We start from the raw sequence: 19102 nt of genomic DNA on the forward strand, positions 1-19102 counted from the left end.
CCGACGTCAACCAAAGGGCGTGTGTCAATTGACAGAAATGTCAAACCAGTTCTCCATATGACTGACGATGAAACTGGGTAGGATTTCGCCCTGGTCCCGGTATCGGCTTCACCACTAGCCTTGCCCATCTCAAAGCCGAGGCGACGGCCCGAGATGGATCTCGCAAGGCCGCTTTCACAGGGGAATACATCCATAGCAACAACGCCCCACCATCACCGACTTCCACGACAATAGTATCCACACGATGGAAGAGCAAGACGTGAAAAAATGGACCAGAAATGGAGTCAAATAGCTGTAAACGCATCGGATTAGAAGCACAAACCCGACCAAATAAAATATAATAAACAGCCGACTTCTTCCCTTTCTTCCCTTTCGAAAAATAAAGTCCAACTTTGCCATACTGCACGTCCAAGACAGACAGCAAACATGGCATCGGCATCCGAGAAGCCGCCAACCACACCCGGATCGTCGGCCTCTGATACCGGCGAGGAATCAGGCCCCGAGCAGTGTATCCCGCCCAAGGACGACGCTCACCTCGACACCTGGCGGGGATGGGTGGTGGTGGCCGCCGCGTCCATGTCTCTCTTCATGTACATGGGCGTCATATACAGCTGGGGCATACTGCAGGCGAAAATGGCCGACGCAAAGGGCTACTCGCTGACGACGCTGACATTTGTCGGATCGCTAGCCACGTCCTTCATGGTGTCGCTGTGTATATTGGTGGGAAAGCTGGTCAGGAAGTTTGGCTACAGGAGGACGGCCCTGGTGGGCGCCGTGTTTCTGGGACTGGGCGAGTTTCTGTCGAGTTGGGTCGTGGGCCATTTGTGGGCCTTGTTTATCACGCACGGCATACTATTTGGTGTCGGGGGAGGTTTGACGATTTTGGTACGTTGGTTGTTTTTATATGAAGGTGGTTGTTCTTACTAACCGCTTGCCAGCCCTGCTCGACCGCGCCGCTGCAGTGGTTCCGCAGGTATCGTGGTCTTGCGACGGGCATTGTCTTTGGGGGAGGGAGCCTTGGTGCCGCCGTCATGGGCGTTGCCGCCAACGAACTTGTTAACAAGGTTGGGATTGAGTGGACGTTTAGAATCCTGGGCTTTATGCTGTGGGCGGTTTGTCTTCCGGCCGCGTACTGCATCAAGCAGCCCTTGCTGTCCAAGTCTGCCGTTCCGCAGCTCCAGTGGTACGCTAGACTCCCGCGTTGAAAAACATGACTACTTCTTCATTCAACTAACATGGTGGCCAGGTATCGATGGCGGGAGCCCAAGTTCGTCCTTCTCATCCTCGGCGGCGCCATTGCGTGCTTCCCTCTCTTCGTCCCGCCGTACTTTATTCCCATTTTCGCCCGATCAATCGGCAGCTCTGGCTCAACCGCCATCATTGCCCTCACGATATGGAATCTCGCATCCACCTTTGGTCGTGTGTTTGCTGGGTATTCTGCCGATGCATTCCTCGGACCACTTAACAGTCTCAACATTTCGCTCTTGTTCTGCGGTGTGAGCGCATTGGCAATTTGGCCGTTTGTGACAAACATGGGCTTGTTGGTCTTCTTCACCATCATCAACGGCGTTGGCTGCGGCTCCTTTTTTAGTCTGTTCCCCCTGGCGGTGGGAACTACTTTTGGGGCTCCTAATACCATGGGCATTTTGCCCATTCTGTGGCAAGCCTGGATCTTTGGCTATTTTATGGTAAATACAAACCCGAATCATGAACAAGGAACCTCTTCCTTTTACGCAGAATGCTAACACCGGCAACAGGGCACTCCGATTGCTGCGAGGCTGTACTCCCTGGCGGGAACTGGGACCGATGTCAGCCTCTACCGACCTGCTGCGTATTATGCCGGTGCTGCGTCCTTTGTCGGCATATTCTTCATGGTTGCTATTCGCCTGATGAACTCGAAGAAGATTTTCACAAAAGTGTGATGTTTGCAAGGGGAGATAATGACTCTGATGACTTGACATGGACGCATTTGTTAGCGGTGATGAGAGCCGTCATTGTATAAAAGTTGCATTATTCGGCGCATTGGTTTCTAGATAGACATAGCGATGAAAAAAGAAGAACTTACTCATTCAGGGCGCCATTGGCATTGAATGCCCAGTTGATTGAAGATCGACCTGTTCAATTGCCGGCCACCATTGAGACCACGCCCCCTGCTCTTCCAGATTGTTACTAACTTCGGCGAACAGCTGATTGAGCAAGGTATTGGTGTCGAGCTCATGTTCTGGAATCGCCCCCGGCGTGTAAGGAGACGTCGCCGGCGCCAAGGGTCGTTCTGCGCCACGTATCTCCCGACTATGTTCGTCGGATCTATCCACAACACGGAACTCGTGGACCGACTGATGAAGCGTGTCAAAGTCTGCCCGAGTCCGTCCCTGGTATCGTGTACGGTCTTCCGTGGCCCGTTCATAAAGCACAGACGCATGATGTATCGTCTTGATCTAAAAGCCCCCAATGTCAGCGCGCCAATGGCTACATGTGTGGTGCGAGAGCCGTACCCATCCGTCTGCGATTTTCCAGACGTGTCGAAACTTTTCCAAATAGTCCAGACACATTTTGAGACATTCCTTTGCTCGCGGGCTACGGTCGAGGTTCATGCGGGGATACTTGGACACGTAGAGATTGAGGTAGCCGGCCGAGAATGCACAAAACCCAGTAAAGGGCGTCATGAGATGCACGCCGCACTCAGACGCCTCGTGCAACACGGTGGCAATGTGCTCTGCTGCGCCAAAGAGAAGTCGTGAGCTCTCGTTCCACCAGCCTTCCGGGGCGGGCGCTTCCAACATGGGTTGGTCCACGGGACCGCGCGGCTCCGACTCCGGGGTCGGCAGGAAGGGGAAGTATTCGCGATGAAGCATGAGGGTGCTGCGGTGGTGTAAGCCTGGAGGACATTTCGATGTCATCTACCGTTATTGGAAAGGATAACATACCTCACGTAGTACAGGAGATTTAGGTAGACAAACGTCTCGCCAAACCCGAGGGTCATGTGAACGGCCACCGAGTTGCTGGGATAATGAAGCTTGCGGTGCTGGCCTGCCCGCCAAGCCTCCAACTGACTTCGAGATTGTGACCACGGCGACCCGGGGACCCAGGGACAATTCTGCGGCGCACACATGCCCGGTGCGCGGCGCCCGTCGTTGAAGATGAAGGTCATGACCTGCGCCCATATATCGAAGCCGCCTACGAGAATCTCAAAGCTCTGCGTCACATCGAGCATGCCCGTCGACTGGCCTGCCAGTGAGTGATGGCCGCCCACGGCCTGCGGCGGTGCGTCGGGCCCAAAGGCAAATTCCACAGCGCTCAGCGGCCGGGCAATCCTCATCTTTTCCATTTCCGACATGGGAAGCATGGGAGGCGTATACGTGCCCGAGTTGACCATGCAGTCCATGATGAAACAAGCCCAGTAGGTTCTGGTTTCCACAGCCAACGAAACAGAGTCGTGCCGTCGCTCGGACGTCATGTCGAGCGGGTAGGGTGCCGCTCGCAAGCTGTGCAGTGCTTGCATTATGCGAATAGCAATTCCTGATTTTGGCTCAGCACCCGTGAAACTTGGCAAAGGAAAACCGGAAAGGCGGCGCATTACTCACCACAGTACACCCATGCCTTGTGAAAGTCTCTGGTCCCCCATTCGTGAAGAGTGATGATCAACAAGGCTTGAACAATCTGCACTTTGGGTGGCTGCAGAATGAAGTCGGATAGCACGTCCTTTGCATACAGAGCATAGTGCTCCCGCGACAACAGTTCATCGGCCCACGAGGCGCTTTGCACGGATAACTGCGCCTTGGTCACTGCCAAGACGGCACCGAGCAGAACCTTGCTTTCGGGCTCGCGCTCCGCATGGAGCTCCGCGATGAAGGTGGGAAGATGCAAGATGGCGAGCTCCGGAAATGTATTGATGAAAAGATTGACGGCCTGGAGAATCACGCTATTGGAAAGATTGTCAATGTGAGAGCTCACAAATTGCTTCGTGTAGTCGGACGGGGGCAACGGCTGCTGCTTCGCCTGGGCTCGATACCGCGTGGGAGACTCGCTTTGCGTGTGTTGGCGACGGGCGGCATCAGGAGCGGCGCGAGGCGCGGCGAGGATGGAATCATCAATTTGTCGGGGAGTTTCCGTTGCCCTTGCTGAATCTCCAACATCTTTACGTCTCGCCTTGCTACTACGCGGTGTTCTTGACACCGGTCGGGTCAGGGCGCAATCTCTGTTTCCCAGCTTGCGGCATCTTTGGCATGGCGCGGTTCCCTCGTGTATGCACTTGAGCTTGGATCGCCTGCATATCACACTGTTAAATGAATTGACCTATTCCGCGTTGATGAGATAGACTTGCCTGCATGCATCGCACGAGAGGCTGGATCGCATGGCTGGCTCGTCACGGGTCGGGTCTGGGATGCGGCTGAAAGTTCACTGTTGAGCCTCAGGGTTCGGGAATGGGAGAAGGAAGAATCAAATCCGAGGAGCCGGTTCTGGAGTTTGATCAACTGATGGGTACGGTGACAAATGCACAGAAGCCCCACATTTCGCATTTCGGCTATATTTGAGGCTCGATGAACGAGGATAAATAATGTCAAGTCAAGTGCCAAGACTTTTGCTTGAACCCTTATGAAGGAGTGCCTTTTGGGCTGACCTTGCATCATGCACGGCGGCAGACAAGCCAGCGTGGCCTTCACTACTACTTCCGAGTGTCTGGAATCACTATAAACGGTGGCCCCTACTTGCGGTGAATACTGGCAGTGCTCTTCCATGCCAGTTGTCGTCGGAAATTGTCATACCAGACTCATCCATTTGTGCCTTGGAAGGCTGGAGGGCCCAAACACTGTCCGCACTAGGCCACCCGAGCATCGCCGGCAATACGGCGCCCGTTATTCTCAAACCCCGCGCCTGGCTTGACGCGGTGATGAAAGAAACTCAGTTTCCGAGTCGAACATCGAAGTCCGAATGGGAGGAGCCAGTGACGGCTGGTGGGTGTGGCTAGTTTGTGCATGTAGCGTCAACGGTCAGCTCTCGTCCCTCAGTGCTCCTCGGACCTTCTGCAGCCATGTCGAGACAATTTAAGCTACGAGTAAAGACAGTGCAGTGCAGGCTCCGAATTGTTGCTGTATTTTGCGTTTCCGAATGGCGGCTGTCGGACGGCGCTTACACTTGGGTATCAATGAATTCCCTGATCATGCTGAGCCAAGAAGACTATTTGTGCATGTACATAAGCTCTGTCAATCTTCTTTTTTTCTTTTCACCATTCATAATAAACACGTACTCACTTCTCTACTACACGTCCCATAATGAATGTTCAACAGCCCGCGAACCCCATCTCAACATGATGTCTACGTGCCGCGTACAAAGGCACGTTCACGTGAATGCTGAATCACAAGGCCACGTGTCTGAAACGGAGGAACATGCGCGTTTCTTTGTTTGACTTATGAATATGTCTCTCTTGTGACGCTTTTGAATCCTTTGTTCGTCTTAGACAAAGGGTGCCGGTTCTTGCTGAAAGGTGTATTTGTAATGGCAATAACGACACTGTACTCGGTTCCAATTGCTTCCGCGACCTATCCTCTAAAGTGCACGGGCAACTACCGGACTCCTTTTCCATGAGAATGAGACAGTAGAAAATGGCATATGGAATTGAAGAAAAACGCATCTACACCTACGCCATGCAGGGGGTGAGTCCGTCAGACGAATGGTCTCAGCGCCAGCATAGCGCAATTGAGCACAACCCCAGAAATGTTGAAAGATGGTGTGCTTCCCTTTGAGGCGCGGTACGTGTCATTCATAGCTAGGACCCATGAACTCGGTCTCTTTCGAGGTGTGTGCTTGTTTGCTTGAACAGACGCCGGACGCCGACACAACTCGGCGTGCTCTCCTACTATGTGAGTGTAGAACACGTTCATATATGCGCGTGAATTGTCAATGGGTGCACATTATAAATGGCTCGTCACTCTTCTCCATGACATACCCCGACTTGACTTGGTTTGCTACTCCAACAGAACCGCCTCACCCTCTTTATGGTTCTTCAACATCTCTAGCACCCTTCAGCTCCCGTCAAAAGCCAATAGAAGACATGACGGAAGACTTGCAAATATTCAACCTCGGTGCAGTGCCGGCACATCTTCGAGAGGGCATTTGGAGCCTTGCCCTGCCAGATCGAACCGTCGAATTCGTCTTTACGTATAGTGACGACAAACCGGCAGAGGACAATTCGGTATGGGAAGCCCGCGTGCATCACACAAAACCGCCTTCATGGTACAAAGCTTCAAAAGAATCGTACGAAGTCGCCTCAAAATATGGTTTCACCAACAAGAAACCGAATCCATTGTTCGTCATTGCCACCCGAAACCGTCCGTTGACGCCGCCGGATACGTGGCTCATCACCTGGGACCTCAAATCAATGGGAAGAGAAAATTTACTATCCAGTCCATTGGATGACTTTTTTAAAGTAGTCACGGACAAAATCTCAAAATCTAGTCCAGAAGCAGTCAAGGAAGGAAAAGATTCAGAATCTACTCCATCAGATGGCCTTTTCGAAACACCAACGACAACCGACATTTCAGATTTGAATCAACTGCTCGTTTGTTGCAACGCAGTTGTGAAAAGAAAAGAAATAATCACGTTCCCAACACAGTTGTTGCCAGAATTTCCAGTTGATGAAGATGTGCCGCGGAGCTGGAAACAGGGAGGACTTGGACTTGTGAGTCCGCTTTTCAACCGCTTCGATATTCTAGCCCTAGCCAAGAATCACGATATAACCGACCGTTGGGCAATTTTCACGATTACGCTGCACGGCAAAGAACCTCGCAAACTGGATCCGGAGCTATTTGGAGACTCTGGAAGAAACCCAGTTCAAATTGTCCATCTTGATGACGATCAGCGTCATCATAAGATACAAGAGTTCTGCAAGATGTGGTTCAAGGAATCGCCCGCTCAAGACGACCGAACTTGGGCCATTTTTAGAGGCTTGATGGACCCGGACGATTACATGACGAATTGGTGGGCGGACAATTTGAACATGCGATTTCATGCGGCGATTTGGGCTGAGGATCGAGCTCTGGGTGACGAGGACACTAGGGACGTGTGGAAACCTGCCGTCGACGCCGACAAACTGCCAGACCCGGACATTAATAAAATATCAGACACGACTAAGTGGTACACCAAGACTCATTCCAAACTCACACTTTGCCACTTGTACAAGAAGTCCGTGGTGTTCCGGGCGTGTTACGGAGGGCACTGTTGGGAGCCCAGCAACGGAGGTGAGTGAAACTAATTCCCATATGAACGGTATTGTATTCTAACAGGAAGAAGAAAAATGCGGCGCTGCTCAATAAGCCGAAAATTAGTCCATGGAACCTCAATCCAGGAAGCGGATCGACAGCCTACCAATGAATCACATGGTCAGTCAATGATCAAAGAGCTGTCCGGCCCGAAACTGTTATTGCTTAGTTATCTGCCTTGTCGGGTCCCCTGTTGCATACATATCCTGAGTAGTTTTGGGTGTGGAATGGGGAATAAAATTTGTTTTTTGCGTTGTTTAAGCCATTTTATTACGCTATTGTCTTGACGGCTTTACTTTTATAGTCACTTGCGCCTAAGACGATCACGTCAGGAGAAACGTCAGAGGTCTTACGACTTTTTACATAGCACCACTCATCGTTACTACTAGGTTTCAAAGGCATGTGATGGCTTATATCTAGAATACCTTTGCTCAAAATATGTTTATGTTTTTGTTTAGTTAGATACTTTACTTGTTTTGAATCTAGCCTGCTATTAAACTTCGGTTTTGCGTCAACATCAAGCACCTGTTTACTGTTCCGTCACAACCCAGGATCAGAACGATTTTACACTAGAGTCTGGTGTTTGAACTACTTCTGAAGCTCGTTATTCTCCTTGTCTTGCCGCTGTGAGTGTTTTTATTTGAAACCTGCTTGAATTTTGGGAGACTAGTTTTTGAAAGCGCCTGGCAATGGCACCAGGTAGATTTGAAGGCTAATTCGTCGCCACAACCTCAAGTGCCAGGCTTGAAAAGCTTATAATGCAATTACCTGTGGTCTAAAAATCTCTAAATTTCTATGACTATTCAAGTACATACGTAGTTTAATAGTTCATGTTTGCGGCCGACTCGGGATATACTGCTGCTTTGGGGCAAGCGGAACATGAAGAAAGACTGGTGCACGTGGGTTCGCCGCGCCCGTAACAAATCTAATTGGAGCGGTCTATTCCAAGCTCCAGTTTCCTAAAAGGGTAAACTGGTAAAATAAATCCTTGGTAGCAAAAGTTCCAAAGGAACTGCACCTCAACTCCGACGGTCGTTGCAAATTTGCTAATTTCGTAGCTCTGAGCCTTGGATGTCCATGCAAAACTCTTATAAAAACCGAATAGCGTTCAAGACACCTTGACTGGTGAGTACTTGTAAACTCTCGCCGAGTCGCTATAGCCTCTACGCCTCTGCGTACACTCTCGAGTATCCGCCCGCCGGAGCTGACAAGGACTCCGTGAGGGCTTGGAGCAATAACTTCATTTTAACGGCATGTTAATTCTAGTATTTTCGGTTCTTTTAGTTTTAATTTGCATATCCATCTCTTTTTTGCATAACTTTCACTCCTCAGCTTTCCACACACAGTGGCCTTCAGGGAACTACATCTCCACCATCTCCGACTACAACTCACGCCACGATCCATCATCCATCTATTGGACCCCGTTTACAATTTCGCAACGATCTTTCGGTACGTTGTAGCCATGGATATGGTAGTCTGTGAGCATGTTTTGAATTTCACGCGCGTGGATCACAGTATCCAGAATTCTGTGGCTGTATCGTGGCACTTGGAGACTGATAAACTCCTCTCTCTCGAAATTCTTCGTACTAATTTTTCGCATATTTTTAATCCTGGCACTCTAGGAGCTGAGATTCACTTATAGACTCCCAATTCAACAGACACTGAAGTTTGCATCCAGTCATCACACTATCATCTGCGTGAGTCAACACATGACAATATGTCGAAGAAGAAAGAGTACGAGGATTGATCCCATCCCTCAAACAAACCGACAAAATATTAGTATTGAGTCGTTCAACCTTGAGGAGAGCTCTTTCAAGTTGAATTTGGTTTGGTTGACGAGCCGGGCTGACAATCTCTCGATTGACGCCTGCACCATGACCTTGAACTCTCCACAACCACTTCACTTTGTGTTTCATTGCCTCCGGGCGGTCGCGTAGAGTATCCTCCTGGAAGCTCTCCTAGCTTCTTTGCGCTTCTGAAGGTCGATTCGTCGATTAAATTATTCTCACGTAAATGGTCAAGAAAGTAAAAGTCTGGCCGGATGTCCGCAGCCGTCATTCCTTCCTTGAAGTGAGTAGCAGTATGATACATTCTCTGACGAAAAGATTCTAGTTTCTCGTCTTTTTGATTTGAACCGGACCTAAAGACACTTTCATCGCAGAACCAGCAAATGCTGACGCGGGGACAGCGCCCGTGTAGATGCTCGTCGATTATATGATCGATCCACGAGTCTTTATCGTGGAGGTCAAATTGTTTTTGGCAGCCAGAAAATTTTCTGAACTCGCAAGGTAAGAGAATCCGACGATGCTCATACACCTTGGAAATCTGACTTCCCACTGGCTTGGGACCATACTTTGCCGGATGAGCCGTATACATGGGATGTACCGATGAATGGTCAGAAGCCGACGAACGGAATCGTTCTTGCCATGTTGATTGGGCGCGCGCCTGCGAGGCAAGGTGTAATCCCTGGGTTAACTCAAAGGAGCCACCATCCCTTTCAGCATGATCCGCTGGTTGCTGAACGTCTTGTCGGTCAACGCGACGTGGAACCAGAGTCCCAGGAACGGCCATCTTATGGCCAAAAGTAAGGGGCGTTACCATGGTATTGTGTTGGCTCCGGGGCGGTACAACAAATATTTCCTGATCTTTATCGTCCCACTCGATCGCTGCATCGTCGTCGGATGATATTAGACAGCGTTCATGGCGTCTTTCCATGTCCTTGATGCGTAGAGCAGATTTCGCAAGCTTGGGAAATACGTGGCGAGCAGCCATTACGTAGGCGAACCCGGTGCTTCGACAACCTGCTACTATATGACCAAAGAGTTCACCAGTATCAGCTCCGAAAATAGCCGATCCACAGTCACCGTCCGCAAGAGGTCCATCGAGGTGGACTGCAAATACCTCTTGAAACGATTTGCCTCGTGGTAGACGAGCGTACGACGGCATACCAAGTATGGAGCCAGTCATTTGGCCGCCGGAGGCTGTGTGTGTAATAACTCTAGCGCCATCCTTTGGGAGAACTGCAATTCGAGCTGCAGAAAGATCAAGAGGATTAAATACGAATGATGAGAGGAATGCAGAAATATTTGGATCTGTGCCCTCAATGACTTTTACAAGAGCCCAGTCCTGGTCTACACACCAGTCGAATAGAAGGCCTAGCTGTCTAAGGGACGCCCATGGCGGCGTTGTAATTTCTCGTGGAGGGTGCGCGATCTGCTCTTTGGCAAATGATGATTTACTCAATCGCCTAGGCCCTGGGGAGGAGGCCATGATGTTGCTTGATTGGGGCGAATCGAGGGTCGTTTTGGAATGCAGTTCATCGTCGGATAAGTCATCTTGATCAGACAAAGCTTCTGTGCTTTGACTGCCCATGCTTGTAATAGAAGCTTCTGCCGCATCGTCATATTCGCTTTCGCTTTCGCTATCGATCTCAAAATCATCGTCCACTTGGGAAGTCTGCGAGTTATCGAGCCTGTCGAAGAAGACGTGGCTGGGTGCAAGGTAAAACAAATGGCCATGTAATCGTATGCCATTCGCAGTTGCGACGCGTGTGGACGAGCCATGGCGGACGTAGATGGTCATGGTCGGATGCAAGCGTTTTGAATACTCGTAGAAAACTGGCGTTTCTGGGCCGCCCGTCGGATTTTCGATGCTCCCCTTTGTTTCCTGGCATAACCCCAACTGTTCTAGCGGTCCCCCCCATCCGGGATCTCTCGATATGTGGGCAGTCTTGAATCCAGGGTGCTGCTTAAGTATGCCACTCTCCTTGATGACTTTCCGAGCCTCCTTCCGGTAGTGATCGTTCTCAGATATAAATAGAACCGTAGGGGATGCTGTCTTCTCTGTTCTTCCAATCATGTATACTGTTAACGTGACCCAATCCTGACTTGACACAGATCCAAACCAACCGTCCAGGTGGCTTAATATCTGTGGCTTCAACTCAGTGTCAAATTGGTCTCGAACGGAACCTCTAGCCGCCCAGCAATGATTTGCGAAATTTATTGTGCCAATGTACCTTCCGATACAGGATGGATGTTGACGTGGGCTGCCCCTGGCAATCAAAGTTTCCAAGAATTGGCTAGTCATGGCATCGGCGTGACGAAACGAAATATCACTGAGGACCTGAGAAAGGGGGCGACATGGTGGAGAATTGGGAGCAGGTATGAAATGAAGTCGAGAGGGGGGAAAGCCTATCCATATCAATGTAAGCCTCGTCTGACCACCTGCAGACGATTGAGGCGCAGCCATGGGTATCACAAATACCTAAGCCCAAGAACAGGGTTGTGACGGTGACGAATAATTGCTTGCAAGCAAAGACACTCCCACAATCCCCGGTCCAGTCATGGACGCTTCTTCCACCGAAACTGCAGGTCAGCAATGCAAGGCATCCGCCCAGATTCAGCTCTATTGACTACTCCGCATATAGCAAAGAAAGGCATGGCCTGGAGAAGCGGAGTGCCCGAGATCCAACCTTGCAAATATGACTTCCCAAGCCGCCGCACGAGGCTCCACGGTACCTAGTATGCCATTACGAACATCAAGAAACAACGATTCGGTACAGAAAGCGTCGTCTATTATACATATGCAGTATCTCGAGACCATTACCAAGCATATATTGCCTGATTGCGCTCGTGTACAGCTTCGTCGTCTCTCCCATTCCACAACACCATGGCTACGCTCAACAGCCCTCTCAATAAAACCCCGATTGACGATGCTACCAGAAGCGAGATTATCGAGAGCTTTTGGCCCGCAAACAGATACACAAAACTCCGATATGACGATTTGGACTGGGAGTCTTACTTTAGGTTCTACACCAAGCAATGCCACGATGCCTTGATCGATCAAGGTCGGCATGTCCTGGCAAGAACCCACCAAGACATTTTTGATATAGTGCGCCGATTCGAAGACCTCACTCCTCGAGACGAAATTAAAAAAGGCCTCAGATCAAGGCTTAATACGCCCCATCGACACAACGAAGACGACATATTAGACCGCACGATCGATCTTGCAGCCCGATTACATCTCATGGTCAACATTGCTGTCGACAAACCTGTAATTTCCGGCCAGGTGCAGCTAAGATGGGTATCTGGAATACTTAAAGAACATCTCAACCATCATTTTAGCGAGCCGCAGGTACTTGGAAATGATGGTATCAAGCTAGAACAAATGTTCACAGCGGTGAACCTAGAGCGCATTGCGGGAATTAGGATAAAGCCCACGGATAACTTGGCAGACCACCTGCGGATGATTGATAAAGAGGACAAGGTTGTTGCGATATTCCACCATACTGCATTCCTGAGGCGGCAGACTAGGTGCGTCCAACGACAAGATTTTAAAACCTCCTGCTGACCGGAACAGTTGCTTGTATCCGGATGGTCTCCGGGAAGAGACACTGCGGACATTGTCGCTTCTCTTCCCTCGACACGATGAACAAACTCGGAAGTGGTTAAGGAGACACCCCGAATCATATCGGATTGACATGGCACTTCTGAAATGTGACCCGATGCGACTCGACCATCGACAAATTGAGAAATTCCACTTCTGGCACGACCGCCTGATTATCTTGAAGCAGGCTTTCGACCAGTCTCGACCTGCAACAATATCTCAGTGGTGGTGGGATCGACGGAATGGTGTCCAATGGTATACCTTCTGGGTCGCTATTGTTGTTCTTTTCTTGACCATCTTCTTTGGCATGGTGCAGAGCGTTGAAGGGGCATTGCAGGTCTACAAGGCGTTTCATCCGTCGTAGCCATCTTGACACAACTGGACTCGCTAGTGATTGCCAGCTGAGGGGAGATCTTTGTGTTTAGCTGCGGCTGGTTCAAATCTACGGTGAAACTCGAATTGCTCCTTAAACCGAACTCTGTCGATTTACAGTCCACCCATTAGCCATACTCAAGTGCTCAATTTTGGCAGGACGAAAGCTATTTTGTGAATCCTTGTCTGAAGCTTGAGCTTTCACATGCCTATTTAGTCCACGCAATCGGTAATAGATTTACGCGTTGTTAGTTTATAGGAATAGGGGAATAGCAATAAATGATAATACTAATTAGAGAACCTAATTAAAATAAGAAAAAAATACCTTTACCCAGGTATTTATTATGACACTTCAAAGCTATAGGTCACATTAAATGTGGACTTGGTCCTTGGTTGAATCTATCTATCGAAGGAATCGAGGTCTTTTCATAGCTACAATCGGAAGGCATCGAGAAGGCCACGGTTCAATGGAAAAGACCCGGGTGCCCTCATTCAAGGTTTTGAACTAGCTAGTCTAGCCAGACTTCCTGCATGACGAGTCTTTGCTAGTTACGCACTTAATGACCCCAAATGCTAAATTACGTATTCGTTGACATCTGTTTTTACACCCTAATCGGCACCGTCGAATTCTTACATCATCTCAGAAATGGTTCGTGAACGCACTACGATTAGTTCCTAAGTCTAATTACGTGACGGGATAAAGTCAAATGCAACTCAAAAATAAGGCTTATGGCCTAACGAGGCCTTGTTGAGCATTGTCACGTGCTGAGTTGCAGTATAAGAAAAAGCAGATCTACCAAATTAAATTGGCAGTTAAAACACCTACCACATCACACACTCCTGGCTTTGCTGCCCAATATTGTTTTCTAGCCTACAGTGGGTGGCCGTGAGTATTCGACCTTTCTGAAGCCAATCTACGCCTCAGGGTGATCGAATACTTCATTCCACAAGCGGTAGCCAACAGCAATTTCGTCAGCCTTGTCTCGTCTTGCAACCTCCATTTCCCAACTCCTACCTTGCAGCCATGGCGGCGATCCACAACGATGTGGCTGCTGCAAGGGATATACACAATCCAACAACGTACTGCAAGCACAAGCCTCTTGAGTGAGTCTTTATTCAGAGGTCCAAAATGCTGTGTCAGTCTAACAGTACCGCAGGCTGCGTGGCCGAACAATCGAGGGTATAGTAGGATCCGACCCCCCAACGACGTTTACCGTTCACGAGCACTTGATATGCTCATCTTCCGAGTTTTTTAAAAGCGCAATGAATGGTCGCTGGGAGCCATCAATCAACGGGTCCGTGAACTTAGGCGAGGAAGACCCAGAACTGTTCGATTTATACCTCCACTGGCTGTATAGTCAAACGCTCCTGGCTCAAAACGACAGCCCAGGGTATGCAGGAAATACCGAGTACCTACAGCTCGCAAAAGCATACGTGCTGGGAGACATGATGCAGGATGCGAAATTTAAAGACGCAGTCCTAGATGCAATGCTGATCAAGTCACGATCTTTAGCATCTGATGGCAAATACTGGTATCCTGTTGGACCAGTCATCCGTTACATATATGACAGGACGTTGGAATCGTCCAAGGCTCGGCGCCTTTTGGTCGACATGTATACTTATCACGGCCAGGGAAATTGGCTAACAACATGGGCTAGTGAAGACGACCTGCCCAAGCAATTTCTGTTCGATCTCGCGGCTTCAATGCTAGACATTAGGCCTTGCCTAAAGAAATTGGCTCATACAGCAGGGCGTTGCGAGTATCATGAACATGCTCAGGATTCGAATACTTGCCACATAAACCCCTTGGTATCAAGACCCATGGATCTAGCACAACCAAAACCTGCGGAGGCTAGAGATGTTTGGGGAGCAATACGTGATTTCCCTTACGAAAACTGTCTGGTCTCTATACTATTCCTTCTAGGATTCGTTTTATGTGTTCTTTTATGCGTTCTTTCATGCTTGCTGCTTTTTCAATGTATATTTGATATAGTAGACCCTGATGACAATAAATGAGTTGTCCTATCAAATTTACCCTTAAATAGTTTCTAGTGTGTTACCGCGCTTCGCTAACCCGACCTTTGTAATCGTAGAATGGCGCAACAATTGACACCGGCATCGGACGTATCCCGAGAAGGAAATACTGCTATTTGGTTATTGGAAATACGGTGGCACTATTATAGCAGAATTCTATCTTGTCCGTAATAATAATATAATATGTTCTTTGGTTTGTTTTTTTGAATATAATATAATATCACGGTCTAGCTAGCGCCTTCTATAAATATTGTACCTTAGTTGTACCTCGATCTTATATAATCAAGGCACTCCTTTTATCTCAAGACTATATGTGTTCAGCTGCGACGTTCAACATGTTTTGTGGTATTGTCTAGCTTGAAGAACTCAGATGCTTTTTGCCACCACTCCTTGACTACCTGAATTTATTTTCGTGGTTAGCAAGCTTTTTAGATTTTATGTCAGACAATTGGGGGTCACAAAAGATCCAGTATAATAGCAAAGGCACACAATTATATTAAATAGTAATTATCTAAGGAGAAAGAACTTCTTTAAGAGCTGCACGGTTCCCCTGCAGTTCTTTATACATAAAAGAAACCTTTGATAGATAACGCAGTTGCTGTAATGCCCCACGTGAGGTACAATCAGGGTAGGCCTGATATGCGATATTTGATCTAAAATACTTTGAACACCCGTTAAGTTGCCAAGCCTTGGCTTTCATCTTTCGCGGTAACAAGCTCTGGAGATGATCCAAGAAGCCAACATTGAATGAGACATCTCACAGCATGATTGTTTGGACGGCTTTAGACAAATGACAGTCTATTGACTTTCCAGACAAAAGAGTAGAATTGTATAGAAACTAAGTACTTTAGAACACTCCTACTTCTAAGAGTAGGATAGTAATTGCTCTTTTCTGAATAAGCGAATTGATCTTGACAGCCGATAAGCACCCTATTAGCTCGAACCGAATTTGACTGAACAACTAAGTATCTTTTCAGGGGACTGTAGACAACTATAGATATTTTTGGCCTCGCGGCTGCGTCAATTGTCAACGGCATTCCCCAGCTCACCTTGTACCGAACCTCGCCGCCACGTGGATGATTTGCCCGCCAGATATACGTTATTTCAAATCGACTTGAACTTAAATTTTGACGGGAGCAAGTACCACAGCATACTCTTTTGGATACTGTTGACCTAGTTCACAAAGCATCGAATCGAACCAGGATGATGCCACTGTTTCAAAGGATGAATTCCCTTTTTTGTTGTAATCGGATGGCTAGAACCGGTGCAGTCTCGATTTCTATCAATTTATAGCTCAGCTTTGAACGTGGTCAATAAATTCTCTAAAGCAGCATACCTAAAGAGCACACATTTACCTCCTTCGTATATGGCAACGCATCTATTATTACGCAGGTTAGCAAGATCGCCGATCGAAATATTGTGACTCAGAAGAATAAGTTTATACCTTGAATTATGAGTATCAACGCATTGTGTATCATGAATAGGATCATAAATACGAGTCCGACAATATGGGTCTGGATGGCGATTGCCCTAGTTATTTATGTTAGCATTTCTACCAAATATCCGACATAATTTACTTAACATACAATGACTTTTTGACCCTCTGCAAACGTGAAAGAGATTGCAAGAAGGGCAAAGATGCTAAAGTATTGCATGATGAGGCGGCCTTGGGGTCTTGGGTAGCAGAATATCTCAAATGGAAGTTCTGGAGTAGGAGATTGATACTAATAATAAGGAATAAGTAGTAGATTTACATGGACCAGGCGCTAGATTTATATTTCGTGGAAATATAATAGGTTGCAATCAAATACTAGGAATGTGTAAAGCTTTTACCGCTAACTCTAAGCCACATGTGCAGGTCATTTCTATTAGGCGGGGACGTAGATCAAAGCCAGCAACGCCAACATTCCAGCCACGTAACCTAATATTATATTATGTACGTGATTTGCGTTAATAATATTAATACAAACTTTGCCCGTGTCGTCATAATTATAGTTCACTCTACGTGAGGGGGCGAAAAGTATATAACCGCTTTTACTGGCTAGGCCCGCAAGAGCTCGTCAAATACTTATCCTTATATTAGTATATACAGCGACCATCTTTTGGGTTTAGATTGCTAGTCGTTCGATTTTGTGCTTTGAGTTTTCTGCATGTGTAAAACAACACGAAGAAGAAGAATTTTATCAAGAAGTTTAGTTAACACAAGTCTTATAACGTGACAAGGTAGGCACTAACCTATTTTACTTTGTGTGGATAACCGCCACTTATGTGGACTGACCAATATTATTAATAAAAGTGTCAAGTACTTGGCTAAGTTACCACGGCTTGGTGTTTGGCGAATAAAGTCTTTCCTTAAAGATGGGGAGATGACACAAGTGGCTTGAAGCTTTAATTGCGGCGTTGCTATTAAATGCTATAAGTAAATACTACAATTAACCTTGGCATTTTAGGTTTATTATAAAAACCTAGGAATTAGGCTACTAAGACTATAATAAGAGATGACATGCGGTTTCGGATAGCTGTGTTTGGATTTATTGCACTGCATAACTCTGTATTTGTTCTGATAAGGTTGTCTTATCCGGAGATAGAGTTCGCCGAGGATAGAATGTGACGAGGACTCCGGAAAGCATAGCGTACATACCTGGCTGTATAGCACGAAGACCTGGCCCCTTTGGTCTGGCAAATAGTTATAGAACTAGTGGCTAATTGAGAACGTGATTCTTAAAGACACAAGAACTTCCTGTGCTGTAACCTCCTGTGATGCGTTATATTGGATATCACATTCCTGGAATAGCCAGAATCCCGGAATAGATAGCCGTCTCCAGGAGGTGATACACAGAACTTGAAAGTCGCAGAAATTATTTTACATGTAGGTACCTCAGTACACTGTATACATATCATGCAGAGCCTAATTTTATCCTTATACTGGTCATAAAGCATCCAGTCCCGCCTTGGCCCACCAGCATATAAGTAGCTTCCCGCAGTGGTGTAACAGTGCATGTGTTCATAACGTACTTGCTTAGGCCGCAGGAATTCACGCTTAACTCTAAGCAGAGATTTGGGTTCAAACCTTGTCATATCTATATGCGAATCCAGGTTGCTCGCGAAGATCCGTATATGTCAGAAATAGGGTACTAGCCAACTCCAGTAGCCCGGACGAGCAACCAACAAGCAAGATCGCCCTACCAGTAAGCCATTACATCACCTTCTGTCTTTCAGTACATGGTACGAACCGAATAGGTGGCAGGCTGCGCTTTCATGATGCTACAAGCGCAGCGAACCTGTTATCATGGTTACATCGCGCCACGCCGTAATCCATTACATTACTCAGCGTGAATCAAGATATCCATGGTGTATCCAACACCTATCTAGCTGCCAGCGTTTTGACTAATACATAGGCCAGTTTTGTACAAGTAAATAAATGTCATCAACATTTTTTCTCTCTCCTTCTTTCCACACATGGCCGCGCCAAGGGCCACAAATTGAACACATTGATCGAAACAGATGCGTGGATATCTACCAACTGGACCTATTACGGACAATCTGTAGATTGACTACTCGGGTTAGAAAATACGCACTGCCCCGAACAGTATTACTCAAGTATAAAAGGTCGCTCCAAAGTTGTATTATATAGCGTGCTTGTCTCGTGGCCACAGAAAAGGACCTAGCAACCCTGTCTCATCACCACGAAACAAATACGCTGAGTATTTCCATCAGAGCCATGAAATCTTTTGTAGCCCCGCACTCTCACTGCCAGACTCAGGCTCGGGTTCGGCTTAGAGGCACGCTCATCGCTCACAGATAGCTCACCATCGGTGTCCTCTGCATCACCCATTTCTTCGGTAAGAAATCCGCCTTTTGGGGGAGTCCGTTTGCGCCAAAAAATTGCCACAGCAGACGGAGACTGACTTGTTATCGCAGCAATCTTGCTAATCGGATGTCAAAAGATCAGATCGCTACTTATATTTTAGGCAGCTACGTGGCTAAACTTTTAAACTTTAAGCCTACCTGCCTCTTGAATTTGTCTTTGAACTTATGTATTAAAAAGTGCA

General features: G+C 47.7%; 6 protein-coding genes across 6 annotated transcripts; 4 read left to right on the top strand and 2 right to left on the bottom strand.

Moving 5' to 3' along the window:
- Window positions 1–426: 426 nt before the first annotated feature.
- Window positions 427–1922, top strand: asaE_1 (MFS transporter asaE; the record flags this gene model as incomplete). The annotated part of the gene is made up of 4 exons (XM_014692433.1): window positions 427–885; window positions 939–1183; window positions 1247–1688; window positions 1758–1922. The coding sequence occupies 4 exons, from the start codon at window positions 427–429 to the stop codon at window positions 1920–1922; spliced, it is 1311 nt and encodes a 436-aa protein (XP_014547919.1).
- Window positions 1923–2069: 147 nt separating this feature from the next.
- G6M90_00g026680 (uncharacterized protein) lies at window positions 2070–4356 on the bottom strand (the record flags this gene model as incomplete). Its single annotated transcript, XM_014692432.1, has 5 exons — window positions 2070–2438; window positions 2496–2862; window positions 2928–3519; window positions 3585–4267; window positions 4340–4356. 5 exons carry the CDS (start codon window positions 4354–4356, stop codon window positions 2070–2072), a joined length of 2028 nt encoding a protein of 675 aa, XP_014547918.1.
- Window positions 4357–5938: 1582 nt separating this feature from the next.
- G6M90_00g026690 (uncharacterized protein) lies at window positions 5939–7246 on the top strand (the record flags this gene model as incomplete). The annotated part of the gene is made up of 1 exon (XM_014692431.1): window positions 5939–7246. The coding sequence occupies one exon, from the start codon at window positions 5939–5941 to the stop codon at window positions 7244–7246; it is 1308 nt and encodes a 435-aa protein (XP_014547917.1).
- Window positions 7247–9071: 1825 nt separating this feature from the next.
- On the bottom strand, window positions 9072–11117 carry G6M90_00g026700 (uncharacterized protein; the record flags this gene model as incomplete). Its single annotated transcript, XM_014692430.1, has 1 exon — window positions 9072–11117. The coding sequence occupies one exon, from the start codon at window positions 11115–11117 to the stop codon at window positions 9072–9074; it is 2046 nt and encodes a 681-aa protein (XP_014547916.1).
- Window positions 11118–11927: 810 nt separating this feature from the next.
- Window positions 11928–13008, top strand: G6M90_00g026710 (uncharacterized protein; the record flags this gene model as incomplete). Its single annotated transcript, XM_014692429.1, has 2 exons — window positions 11928–12571; window positions 12618–13008. The coding sequence occupies 2 exons, from the start codon at window positions 11928–11930 to the stop codon at window positions 13006–13008; spliced, it is 1035 nt and encodes a 344-aa protein (XP_014547915.1).
- A 1032-nt stretch (window positions 13009–14040) lies between these two features.
- Window positions 14041–14677, top strand: G6M90_00g026720 (uncharacterized protein; the record flags this gene model as incomplete). Its single annotated transcript, XM_066129972.1, has 3 exons — window positions 14041–14120; window positions 14174–14621; window positions 14675–14677. 3 exons carry the CDS (start codon window positions 14041–14043, stop codon window positions 14675–14677), a joined length of 531 nt encoding a protein of 176 aa, XP_065986064.1.
- Between the last annotated feature and the right edge of the window lie 4425 nt (window positions 14678–19102).

Source organism: Metarhizium brunneum, chromosome 1 (assembly GCF_013426205.1).
Source record: "Metarhizium brunneum chromosome 1, complete sequence".
In the NCBI taxonomy this organism is placed as follows: Eukaryota; Fungi; Ascomycota; class Sordariomycetes; order Hypocreales; family Clavicipitaceae; genus Metarhizium; species Metarhizium brunneum.